The following is a 12,450-nucleotide window of genomic DNA, read 5'->3' as shown; positions in this document are numbered from 1 at the left end:
TTAAATAGTTTAATGTAATACCACCCTCCAAGCATATATGTTAATTTCCCAGAACTGGTTTATAATTTTCATAGAGGTTTGTCTATCATTGGTTGTCCATGTGTGTGTGCTGTGGGCTGTTACAATATTTTATGAACTTGACAACATTTAAAAACAGACCTTACCTTGCAGTGCTGCAAAATTGATCCAGAATCCTTGTGGGTTTCTAGACCCACAAGGAAGGAAGTTTTCATAACTGTCAATTGTTTTTTTGCATATGAATATTTCTCTAAAATCTCTCAAAAACTAAACCAAGCATTCTCCCATACATAGAAAAAGACAGCCCCGATTATCTTTCCAACTGTACGCTTTTTAATTGGACTAGCTAAACTTCAATTATATGAAACATTTTTATTTGCAAACAAGAAAAATTTGTCAGGTTGTCTTGCTTTTACATCATGCTTTCATGCATCTATCTATCCATCTTGAACCCTCTTTGAAATTATCTTTAGCCAATGAGCATGCGATGACTGTGACAGAATACTGTCTGTGAAGAGGGACAGTATGTTTTTCTTTTCAGCTTTTCCCATTAGGGGTCGTCACAATGTGTCATCTTTTTCCATATCAGCCGATCTTCTACAGCTTCCTCTCAAACACCACCCTCATATCTTCCCTCATTACACCTAACCACCTTCTCTTTACTCTTCATCTTGCCTCGTAGCGCCATCCTCAACACCTTTTTACCAGTATACTCACAAGCTCTCCTCTGGACATGTCCAAACCATTGAAGTCTGCTCTCTCCAACTTTCTCTCCAAAATCCTTCACCTTGGCTGTTCCCTTGATTGTTTGTGCAGGAGTTATTATAATGAAAAAAAAAACTAAATCTTAATGGATTAAAAACTCCCCTACCTGGCAAGGAGAGAGATTATTTTAATATCACATTTAATTGCTGTGAAAATCAATGGGGTTTACTCAAACAAGCAAAACCACATACTGGTGGATGTATAACATTTCTTTTGAGATATCTTTGGTTTCATACCTTATTAGAGTGCACCCTCTAGTGATTTATTTTATAACACACTCCAGATCTGGTGAAGAATAATTGCTCCAAATTCCATTTCAGTCTATCCCAGCCGACTGATGGCGTGAGGCAGGGGACGCTCCAAACGCACCACGGAGACACAAAGATACACAGACAAACACGCACGCTCACACACACCCACGGGCAATTTGGGACTGGCCAATTAAACTGAAGCACATGTTTTTAGAGGTGGGAGGAAGCCGGAGAACCCGGAGAGAACCCAAGCACCACAGTGCCGCCCTTAATTTAAATATAAAACATTAATCATAATGTTTGGTAATTCTGATTAAAAACTCTTTTCAATAGGAGGTTGTCAGGAATGGATTTGTCACCAATGAGGTGCTGATGTGGTCCTACGTTGGCGAATGCAAAACAAAAGGAGGCATTATTGAATATGTCTAAAGGCTGGATTTTTTTCTTCTTTTGCACTTCTAATTTGCATGTCATAAAAAATGTGCACTTAATTCTCACATAAACAGTTGTCTTCAATGCCTTTTGACTGATTTATGTTAACACAGAACATTAAAAAGTGTAAGAAACCAGAAACAGAATACATCAGAATGCGTTGTTTTAAAGGGCATTTGGGAGACTTCATGTGCAGCTGGATGAGTTTATTAATAAAAAAGGAAATTCTCATAACTGTCAATTGTCAAACAAACTGTAAACAAAGATTTCTGATTCTAACACATGTCTTGAATAACAACTTCAAAAAAAAAAAAAAAAAGATTTTTGCCGCTATGTGAAGATAGACATCTCCTCTTGTTCTTGACTTTCAGACATTGCATTTACAACATTTCCCAAATATCTGCTGAAAGCACGTCTCACATCCTCCGGTTCCTCCTCCAGGTTGGAATGAATGAGCATCAGTCTGCTCAAATCTGAGGCTGCATCAGAGAAAATAAATTGTTTAGCCTACAAATAGCTATAGAAACTCACAACAGCTCTGACAGGCGTACAGTACAAGTACCTAAAGGTAGCCGTTTGTCTTCTACTCCACTGCCAGGTTTATGGTGTGCAATGAGTAAACACCGGTTGTCCTGCATACCCTGAGAGGCAATGAACGTCGAATACCATGTTCCTATTTCTCTGAGGTGACTCGGAACATCTGGATTAAAAATGATCACCACACCGCTTGAGTCCTTCATCAGTATAGGCCAGCATGATTCAAACCTGTCGTACAAGGACACAATGTATAGTATATATGTATCTTGATATTATACACAACATAGCAAGCAACTTACATAAATAAGATCTTCTGTTAAATAACACAATGGATGATGTCTCATTGCTGTTCAACAAAGTGATGATAATCAACTTACTTCAAATCTCCTGAACAGTCCCATAGTTCAACATCACATGCTCTGTTGTCACCGCTGCCCTCAAGCTGTGATTCAAATTCCACTATCCTGGAAACAAAACATTTTTTTTAATTTTTTTAATGCACTTTCTATAGTAATGACTTAATAGAAACTGCCAATGTCAAGAGTTAAGAGTTGATGTGGCTTTTACCTTACTCCTTGAGTTGGTCTGTATTCACCTCCCACATTTTCTGTTATATCTGAGAGAAAATTTGCAAGAATTGTTTTCCCACTCTGAAATAAATCAACAAATTACTGGAAGAATATCCTTCATATTCAGTACATGTACACTCGGTAAAGGGTTGTAAAATGACTGACTTTAACTTCTAATGGCCCTTTTTCCACAGCGGACATTTAACAGAGCGAGAAACACACAGGTCTTACAAAGAAAAAGTAAAGGATCCATTCAGTTACACATGCACCTTATGGTCCACTTGTCTTTGGAAGTACTGCAGTGATTACTGTCGGGAAAATTATTGTGGCAACCATTTGGTGTCATAGCAGGAAACACGAGTGTATTCAATTGTAATAAATCCTGCAATCCAGGTAGGGGTATTTGTACATGTGTGGAAGATATGAATGGAATAAGCCATCATAAATGTAATTGGTGGTATCTTCTTTTTCATTGTAAGATAATAGGTGACTCTGAGACTTTCAAACACCTTATAACTATGGAACAGATAGTCTTAAAACTTTACTTTGATTATCTCCTAAAATTTAATTCTTTAAAAGTCAAATTATAATCTAGTCAGATGTAAAGTATATCATTCAGTGTCATCATATATGGAAATCTTAGCTGAAGCCTTGTGAGCAGCTTTTCACTCCGGCCGGCTGCGTTGGAACCAATTTAAAAAGGTTTTAAAGCAAAATATTTCAAAGTCATCAGCTGTAATTGCAGACATTTTTTTTTTGTTTTTACATGAATGTAGTTGAATGTCAAGTCAAACACCTCCAGGGAATCTGATCCGCGGTTGATTGCATACTTACCCAGACAAGTAATGTACAAGAAAACTTCGTATGTGTATTAGTATACTATTACCACGTACTTAGCTTGTGAACTTCAACGTTACAAAAAAAAACACCAACATATATAAGCATAACTTTTGTCAACATTGAAAGCTCTGACAGGTGCGTTCTTTTCTGATGTAAGCAAACTTGCAATTTTTGGCGTCATATGAAGTGTATGAGTAGGGCTACTAGCTAGCATAAATGGGCCACTCAAATAAATTATTAACTGTTTTATGATTATGGAAAGCGATTATCTAAATTGGTAAAAAAAGGTCGTGCATTTACATACCTCACTGGGTCCAATGAAGAGTATTTTTGTTTTGAACATTTCCACTCGAAAATTCAATATTAGCGATCTACGTGGCTAAATTCGGAGATGCTAACTTGCGCCCCCCAAAACGTGGTTAATAATTGTAAATTTGAACGTCAATATAATCTGAACATTACTGTATGGGTTTTGAGTGCACGCATGCAATAAGATTTACAAAATATTATTAGCTTCGCAACCTAAAGTGGCACGATCTCAGATTTAAATGCAGTGCAGGTAAACTTCTGTTTCGTTTCTATGGTTTCGACCTTGCTTTTTGTTTTCCTCCGTTCATTGGTCGTTAGCAACTTCAATTAAATGTAGATCCTCCCACTATACTGTTGGGGAACAAATGAAAAGCGAGCAAATTACTCAGAGCGATTGCGTCACATCAAAGCTACCAATCCGCTTCGAACTTTTGGGGGGGATAGGGGTGGGGGCACTTCACTTTTGTGTATTCACAACAGAGCGATGCCGAAAACGTAAGCACTGTGTTTACATTTTAAAGCGGCCTTCTATTGTAAATAAATACAAGTGTGTCGTTGAATTGGCCAAGATGTACATGCTACATCTTGGCCAATACAAGAGTAAAGGAATTAACATCTTGTTCGTGTCTCAAAAAGCTTAACCGTTAATACTAATATTTGTCCAATGTTCATTACTAACTTAGCTTGCTATTACAACCTGCTATTATCCAAGTGGTTACATGCGGTGTAAGCTAATGTAGAGTTGTGTGTTAGTTTCACGTAGTCCTTTTTATGTCGACAGTATCTTAAACTGTATGTATTTTTGATTGTAGTACGAAATAACGTAAAATGTTTTCAGAGGATGAACTCTAAAGTCCCTGCTAGTGTCAGCTCTACCCAGGAGGACGCAGGTATGAGCTGTGGTGATCTAGCTGCCTCCGATGAGGTGATCCCAGGATCCCAAGAGACAGACCCCAATTGGTATGGTTCTAAAATTTTATCCACGTGTACATTTCATCCCAATTTGTAAGATCAATTATACATTTAACAGCAGCTGTAATCTTATTGACAGAAACTGTCCGTCTGTTTTTCATATAGTCAAAGAAACTATAAGGAAAGTCTTTTCCTTAAAATGCTGAGTGATGCAGAAGCTGCTTCCAATGCTGCTGCCATTCAACTCGTATCTTTCCAAGACTCCATGGTAAATTAATCTGGCATATATTTTTTTTATTTTCATTACAAGTTTCGTTCAAACATGAGCTGCCATTTTTGGAAGTTAAAGCATTTTAACTATTTTAAAATAATTCAAACATTCATCACCCGCCTTTATACCTTTTTTTTTTCTCTCTTGAAATGAAGGATTCAAGACATTTAGCCACTAATAAGCATCAACTCACAAGGCAGAAAGGACTTCTGCTGGAGAAACTGGAGGATTTTAAACAAAAAAATAAGTCAGTTCGTCAAAAATTTAAACAGCTTCAAGAAATGGAAGTAGGTTATAGTCGCATTATATATGTTTTGGATAGGTATTCATGGGGCTATTTGAGCAGTAGTGCTGTAGTTCATAAGAGCAAATGTAAAACTGGCTTAAGTGCTTATTGGAAATAAGAATCGTTTTTTGGATTTTAATATATTTTCCATGTCCTTTTGTACAGGCAGGTCGAATTGATGTCAACGACCAAATTGACATGTTACTTAGGAAGGTCTCACAGGCTGACAGTGAAAACGAGGTGAGTGTTTTATTCCATTTTTGCAATAAAGTGCAAGTCAAATTAGTTGGATAGTCTATATAATATTAAGGTTGTGTTACCCATAAAGGGATGAGGATGGCATAAATAATTCTACTGGGTGAAAGTGAATACAGTACTTGTTATTCTGAAGAAACTGTTGATTCATACAGGTACCAATTTCAAATTAACTGTTATCATTTTTCTTCTCAAGCATTTAAAAAGTGATCTTCGTGTGACAGAAAGACGACTTGAGGAAGCGATGGATCTGCGGAGAGAAGGGCAGGTAAGGAGACCAGACTTAAGAGGTAATTAAGAGCACACTCTAGTAAGTCAATCAAATGCATGCATATGTATATTAATATGTACAGGCCCCTCTAATACACATATACACAAGGGGGCCTGTAAGCATACAGTATGTGGTAGAGTGGCAGGCAGCCCCTTCCCTGTGCGCCCCAAATGAGCAACTTGTAAAGGTGGATGGCGCCTTGCTCAAGGGCACCTCGGCAGTGCTCGGGAGGTAAGCTGACACCTACCACCCAGGTGGCTGGGTGAGAGCAGGAATCAAACCGACGATCTTGGGAGCATTGGACGACCCGCTTTACCGCTGAGCCACTGCCGTGCCAATTTTATATTCATTTTTATATGCATTGATTTTCTTTCAGATTTTAAAAATGCAGTGTGTTTTAAATGTTCTGCCTTCTTTGATCTTTTACAGGAGAACTTAAAGAGTGCAGTTAACTTGACTAAATCTGTGGAGGCAATTTGTACTCACCTACAGGGACAGTTACTCAACAAGGAAGCTGAAAACAGTTCTTTGTCTGAACACATACAGGTAGAACTGCCTTCTATCAACCTAATTCTCTAAATTAAAGAAAATGTTGTAATATCATCATGTATTCTTATGGATATGCTGCCTTTTCCAGTCTCTGGAGGGAACCCTGGCAGAGCAAAAACTGAAGATTGATGATCTGAAAGGCTGCATCTCCTCCTTGACTGTAAAGGCAGAACAGGACAAAGAATCTTTCAGGAAAGCTACTCGAGCTCAGAAACAAAGAGCTGAGAGATTTGAAGTTGCAATTGAGAAATGTTTTGCACAGCTGAAGGAAAAAGTATTTTTTTTTCCAAAATAATATACTTTTTACATGTAGTAGTGGGATTCAGGGTCTTGTTTTGACCTTCTTGTCTTTTTTGGAAAACAGGAAGCTCAACTGACCAGTGCACGTTTAGAAAGAGACTCCAAGAGACAGCAGAAGGAGCAGATGATGGATGAGACAAACAAACTTATTGCTCGTGTGGAGCTGTTACAAAGGTTGTTCATTTCTTTTTTCCACAAACTACCACGTTTTATAGTGGGAATCAGTACACACATGGCAACCACAAAGTATCACTAAATTTAAAATGTGTTTTCAAAGCCAAATTGCAGATTTGACAGCGAAGCTTCAGAGCGAGAAGGATGAGTTTACTGCAGTGAATGAAAGTGCGACGCAGCTTGTTGAAAAACTCAGAGCTGAAAATGAAGAACTCTCCATTGATAATGCAGGACTCAAGGTATATGATATTAAACAGTTTGTACCTGAGAATAATTACAGCAGGAAAAAAAAACATTCGAAGAACATTGTGTTGGTTACATTTTTTCTTCCACTTTGTAATCTGAGGCACACATACCAAAAGAAATTGTGGGGCCAGGTCCTCCTCTTCCAAAGTAGTCAGGAGATCTTTGGATTGCGTAGGGCTCTGACAATCAAATATTGTTGTTTTTTTATTTATATATTTACTGGCTTTGGTTTTGGCTCTGTGTGGGAAGATTGAGGTGTGTTTCTCTCAAGTACTATATATTGTATATACTGGAACACAGATACTCTCAAAAGTCTTGATATGTCCTAAACTGTTTACTGGCTACTCACAATACATAACAGGTTTCAGGCAGGTGATCCTGAGTTCTTTACAGTCTTGATTTAAAGGGATCTATGGTCTGTGTAATAATAGTATTCTCTTGTAAACAACTTTGATGAAATTTAAAAGATGTACTGAATAGCTGTCCTGTTAGTAGTTTGAGGCAGGTTGAAGGGCTGATCCAGTGAGAAAAATGATTTGATTGTAGTTTTTTATTGTTTGATCCTGTGAGGGATTCTCTCTGACCCCCCCCCCTTTTTTTTTTCCTCTCCGAATTTATCGTCATTAAAATTGTTTTGATATTTGTGTGATTTTAGGTTTCTCTTACTAAACTGGAGCAGCAGCTGGCTGATTCTGAGTCTGCACTGTTAGAGGAGACTGCTGTGTGTCAGGAATGGAAACATCAAGCTGAACAGTGTCGATGCCAGGTTGACGTGTGCTTAATAACATTCCTTTTCACCTTTTTTATTTGACCAATTTCAACATGGAACAACTTTATAGACAACACACAGTGACACTTTAGATCCAGATGGCAGTTAACCTTTTTTTTTTAATTTTTATTGTAAATCAGTCCTTTTTTATGCATTTCTAAAACTATTTTTACTGTTGTATTATCATTTGTATGTTTCACAGTGTAATTTAACAGTGTTTCATAGAGTCCTTCACAAGAAATGATGTCGTAATGAATGACTACATTAAGTGTTTGTAACCATTTGACATCATTTTAACTAATAATAAGTAAATCAGTATTTTGATCACTGAATGAATGATTCTGATTGTTCTAGTAGTTTGCAGCTTTACACTGTATTTTTCAGATCACAGAGCTTCAGACTGAGATCGATGACCTAAGGATAAAATATGTAAAACTTTTAAGAGAAATGAACAAGGCACGAGATGAAAAAGAAACAGAAGTTGAAAAGGTAAGCTCAGCTCTCTGTGTTTTGTCCTCTGTTATATCAGGTTATAAATTCAATAAATATTATACAATATATATATATAGTCTTATGTCTTATAACTTTCTTGAGTAACAGATACAAACAACAAAAGTAAAAATAGTGCTTTTGTCGTTTTTCTCATTTTCAGTTCTGCCATGCATTTCTCCTATTATTGAATGTTTTGCGAATTACTTAACTTTCTCAAGTAAAACCTGAGCATCAAAACATTTCCTCAAGAAGGATGATTAAAGTATAGATTATTATTATTATTTCAGCTAACAACTTCCAATACATCCGTAAAAGACACCAACCTTTGTGCATCACTTTGAGAGATATGACGAATCTTCATCCTAACATTTTTTCTTTTCCAAACATCAAACTCATTCTGCCATCGTCTGCACCCCAGGTGAGGCAGGAACTGCAGGGTCGAGTGGAGGAGCTGAAATCTTACCCTCAGTTACTGAATAGAGCTGAGCAGAGTCTCTTTGAGTGTCAGGAGAACCTGCGAAGCTCGGCGAGGAGGTGCTCAGAAAAATCTGAGTCCATTAGCCAATTGCAGGTTGAGGTGTGCAATGTTGGTCTGTAGTGGTCTCAGAGTGTGAGATGTAGTCGTTTTCCAATTTGTGACCACTGGGTGGGAGTAGAATCCCAGGTGTTTGTTGACCTGTTGTGAGGTTGTTTTCATTTTGTCGTCACACAAAAATTCTGTTTGAAGTGGAATCTGTAGTACAGTGGAGTCCTTCTCGATCCTCTATATTTTCCTCTCAGCAATGATGTTTTGGTGTCTTGAAAACTGCCCAGCATGCGTAGTTTGCTTTCTTCTCTTCATAATCAATCCAAGTGATTCTGAATTTTCCACTTTTACATGCACAGATGGGCAGTCAGGCAAAACTACTTAGATGTACTGCAGAAATGAGAGAGTCCATTCATGAGGCCAATCTGGAACTGCAAGAGAAAGTGAATCATCTCTACAAGTAAGATCCTCTTGATTTTGTGGTCTATGATTCAAAAGTTTGTGTTTCCTTTGTGCAAATTAAAAAACATATTAGTTTGGTTGTTTGTTTGTTTGTTTGTTTGTTTGCCTGTAGCCAGATAGACAAGCTGCAACAGGAGAACCTTGAGCTGGTTCGTCGGCTCGCAGCTCAGGAGGAGGCTCAGAGCTACAGTAACCGTCAGCTAGATGAGCGTTCTTCAGAATGTCATGCCCTCAGCCGACAGCTGGAGGCAGCTTTATCAGACGTCAAACAACAGGTACGGTTCAGAAAAACTTTAATTACATGTAATAAAGAAGTTATTAATGAAACTATGTTTCAAATATAGCTTGAATCCACGTGTTGTCAGTTCAAAGACATTCACTTCTCTCCACTTGTCTTACACAGAGCGTTTGCTGATTTGCTATGTTTCAAAACTTATTTCTCAAGTCAGATGTTTTCAAAGGTTTACTGTAATGCAATCATTTGCTGTTACTGGTAATAACCTGCCAGACACAGTGTCTTGTTTATTCCTTTTTCCAGATCTCTATCCAGCTCAAATATTTGCATCTTTCTCCTGCCTACAGTCCTGTTTTATAAAATAATAGTTTGATTAAATACTTCTCTACATATATGGCTGTTTTAGCTTTGTCATCCAGTATGGACAAGAGCAGACTGTCAAGCACTTAAATAGCAATGCAAATGTTCCATTTGATACAATTCCGCACAACCAAACATACACTCCAAGTGCAGGGTCAGTTATTACTGTTTGTACGACACTGTGACGTGCAATGTAGTGACAGTTTGTGGTCTTTGCAGCATATTTATAGGTAGGTTAAACAAAGAAGAGACAGATTTGCTGTCCAAATGTGCATACACTAAAAAAATAACTGAATAACTTTTTATGCGACTAGGTCAACAAGGTGAAAGACCAGGCTTCTTCCAAAGAGAAGTTCCTTCAGACCAAAATCTTGGAGCTTGAAGCAGAGAAGAGCAGAAGGGAGAATGAGCTTCGACTTCTTGTCCAGAGCAAACATTCCGTACGTACCGTGTTCTTCTTGTCCTCACAGAACAAATTGTTATACTGCATGCTCACTTAGTACTGAACTCATCCTTGATACATCCTGCAGTATGACAATGTCATGGAAATTTAAATGTTCATACCTTAATCTTCAGTTAGAGAAGCAGTTCGAGGTGCGTCTGAATGACCTGCAGCTCAGACTGGACCAATCAGAAAGCCGCAAGCAAAGCATTCAGAACTATGTGGATTTTCTCAAAAACTCTTACAAGACCATGTTTGTTGAAGGACTACAAACATCAACTTTTGCATCATCTCCATATGTTCTGAAATGACTGAAATTTTTTTTCCTTTTGATTTTTTTGTTTGTTTGTTTGTGCATTGTAATTTCAATCATATTAATTCATACATTCAGCACAAATAAAGCTTATTTGTCATTTGTGCTGTATTTAAATGTGTAAGTCTGTATTTATCTGACAGTCAGGGAAAATCTATAGTTGTACACGTGGTATTTTCACAGGTGTAAATGTTTTGACTGTAAATTCTTGTGACACTCTGTTATTACTACAAGACAAAGCAAACATAATTGTGTTTTTCACATATTTACACTTTGTACATTCACCTAATTCTAGAAGCAATCAAGAAAATATTGAAAACCATTCTATGGGGAGTAGATACATCTCTGCTACATTTACCTGTGTGTGGGGAGGATCAACGGTGCTCCGTCTAAACATGTCTAGAAGCTTGAAAAAATAATTACTGACAAATATACAAAGGGGTGATTTTTTCCGAATCACTCTAAACACTTGTTTTACTTGGCATGCTTTTGTAATGAAAGGATGCATACAGACAACAACACATCTGCTGTTGTATGGTTTACCTAAAAATATTTTAGTTTTCTTGTACTTGAATTTACTTTTTCTTTTCTTTCCTTTACCCAAAAAGTATCTATAGTAAGACCTGTGTCCAGACTCCTTAGGAATTAGGAAAATCTTAGTTTTTAGTTTATTGATTTATTTCTGATAAATTAAAATGTTTAAGTTTTACAGTTACCTTGCTAGCCTACATATGGTACAGTATATTTCCAGCTCTCTGTCAAAATAGGAGGTCAAACCAATATTGTACAGTATCACACCCACAATTGACTAACAATGCATGAAATTGACTGATTTAGCTGCCATGCATTTGCATCACTTGCAAACTGATGTGATGTCATGTCAAGACTGGCGGGTATAAAACAAGTGTATAATTTGGTTTAACTAGAAAAAGCTATTACAAAATGCACTTCAAAAAGAAGCAACAGCACAAGACTCCAGTGCTATGAAGCATTAATCTTCTGTTCTGTTTGACCTCATGGTGAACTGTCGGTGCACTCTTCGTCTACATCACTGTTTTCCATTTAAACTTCGAACTTTACACTCATCAGCTTGTGGCTGCCCTCTTGTTGCTGTTGGGGCAGTTCAGGTTACTCTTGCATGACTCTGTCATCACCACCATCATGCTGCAGAACTTGTCATTTCTGCACCAAAATCATATGTAGAGTTTGGTGAGGGATGCAGCATCGTCTGTCTAAGCACGATCCACAATACCTCAGTTGGACCTATTTCAGGCTGCAGCAGCCTGAGTAGACCAGTTTAACTGGGAGGCAAGCCTTTTCTGTGAGTTTAAATCTCTGACCCTTCTGTTTGAAGACAACAGTAGAATGTCAGTGATCAAACAATTAGGACAACAGAAGTCTGAAATGGTTTTTGGCTGCAGAGGCGAACTTCACAGATGTGGTTTTAATCACACACTCACCTACTTGCCAGCATGTCGTCTATCAAGCAACGGCTAAAATTTAGCAGGGAATAAAACTGAGTTTTACTAAAATGCAGATGATGCTCTGTTTTTAATTTCATGCATATTTTTAAACTGATTCAGCACTTTTCTGTTGGTGAAATCATCTTCAGGTGGTCTACTGTACTTGCAATGTTTTTGTCTTGTGTTTCTTCACCACAGAGCTTCCACTCTTGATTTCATCCTGGCAGACAAGGCATTTGCAACTCTGTCTCCCTACTTTTTCCTGCACCATCCATACACGTGCACTGGTTGTTTGCAGTTTGGATGAAAGATTTCTGTGTTTTGGAATATCTTCTTGTTCTACTCGAATGTTCTTCCACCTGATATTGCTGTTTCAAGGTACAAAATTCACCGAGGTGTGCAA

At 37.6% G+C, this 12,450-nt stretch overlaps 2 protein-coding genes across 5 annotated transcripts; one reads left to right on the top strand and one right to left on the bottom strand.

Moving 5' to 3' along the window:
* Nucleotides 1-1,647: 1,647 nt before the first annotated feature.
* On the bottom strand, nt 1,648-3,776 carry ift22 (intraflagellar transport 22 homolog (Chlamydomonas)). Its single transcript, XM_068341035.1, has 5 exons — nt 3,717-3,776; nt 2,571-2,653; nt 2,381-2,467; nt 2,029-2,231; nt 1,648-1,945 (listed from the first exon to the last, which is right to left on the bottom strand). Exons 1-5 carry the CDS (start codon nt 3,753-3,755, stop codon nt 1,797-1,799), a joined length of 561 nt encoding a protein of 186 aa, XP_068197136.1. The 5' UTR covers nt 3,756-3,776; the 3' UTR covers nt 1,648-1,796.
* Nucleotides 3,777-4,177: 401 nt separating this feature from the next.
* Nucleotides 4,178-10,789, top strand: LOC137612844 (outer dense fiber protein 2-like). 4 transcript variants are annotated; one of them, XM_068341578.1, is made up of 16 exons: nt 4,178-4,216; nt 4,560-4,681; nt 4,799-4,901; nt 5,060-5,191; nt 5,356-5,430; nt 5,642-5,713; nt 6,209-6,262; nt 6,354-6,539; nt 6,630-6,739; nt 6,843-6,978; nt 7,641-7,751; nt 8,139-8,243; nt 9,132-9,232; nt 9,308-9,509; nt 10,144-10,269; nt 10,406-10,789. In XM_068341578.1, the coding sequence occupies exons 2-16, from the start codon at nt 4,563-4,565 to the stop codon at nt 10,580-10,582; spliced, it is 1,809 nt and encodes a 602-aa protein (XP_068197679.1). In that variant the 5' UTR covers nt 4,178-4,216; nt 4,560-4,562; the 3' UTR covers nt 10,583-10,789. The 4 variants fall into 4 exon arrangements, with proteins under 4 accessions (XP_068197679.1, XP_068197678.1, XP_068197677.1 ...); XM_068341577.1 differs by having other exon boundaries at nt 6,146-6,262; nt 9,347-9,509; XM_068341576.1 differs by having other exon boundaries at nt 6,146-6,262.
* Nucleotides 10,790-12,450: the final 1,661 nt, after the last annotated feature.

Source organism: Antennarius striatus, chromosome 18, assembly GCF_040054535.1.
Source record: "Antennarius striatus isolate MH-2024 chromosome 18, ASM4005453v1, whole genome shotgun sequence".
Lineage (NCBI taxonomy): Eukaryota > Metazoa > Chordata > Actinopteri > Lophiiformes > Antennariidae > Antennarius > Antennarius striatus.
The sequence above is the reverse complement of the archived record's forward strand: the minus strand, read 5'-3'. Positions and strand labels throughout refer to the sequence as shown.

Coding starts and splice junctions, on each gene's coding strand:
- ift22 (XM_068341035.1), bottom strand. CDS start 3,755: ATGTTCAAAACAAAAATACTCTTCATTGGACCCAGTGAG. Junction 2,654..3,716: donor TCTTCATTGGACCCAGTGAG/GTATGTAAATGC, acceptor GATTTATTTCAG/AGTGGGAAAACAATTCTTGC. Junction 1,946..2,028: donor AGACAAACGGCTACCTTTAG/GTACTTGTACTG, acceptor TCTCTGATGCAG/CCTCAGATTTGAGCAGACTG.
- LOC137612844 (XM_068341576.1), top strand. CDS start 4,563: ATGAACTCTAAAGTCCCTGCTAGTGTCAGCTCTACCCAGGAGGACGCA. Junction 6,740..6,842: donor CGTGTGGAGCTGTTACAAAG/GTTGTTCATTTC, acceptor GTGTTTTCAAAG/CCAAATTGCAGATTTGACAG. Junction 7,752..8,138: donor CTGAACAGTGTCGATGCCAG/GTTGACGTGTGC, acceptor TGTATTTTTCAG/ATCACAGAGCTTCAGACTGA.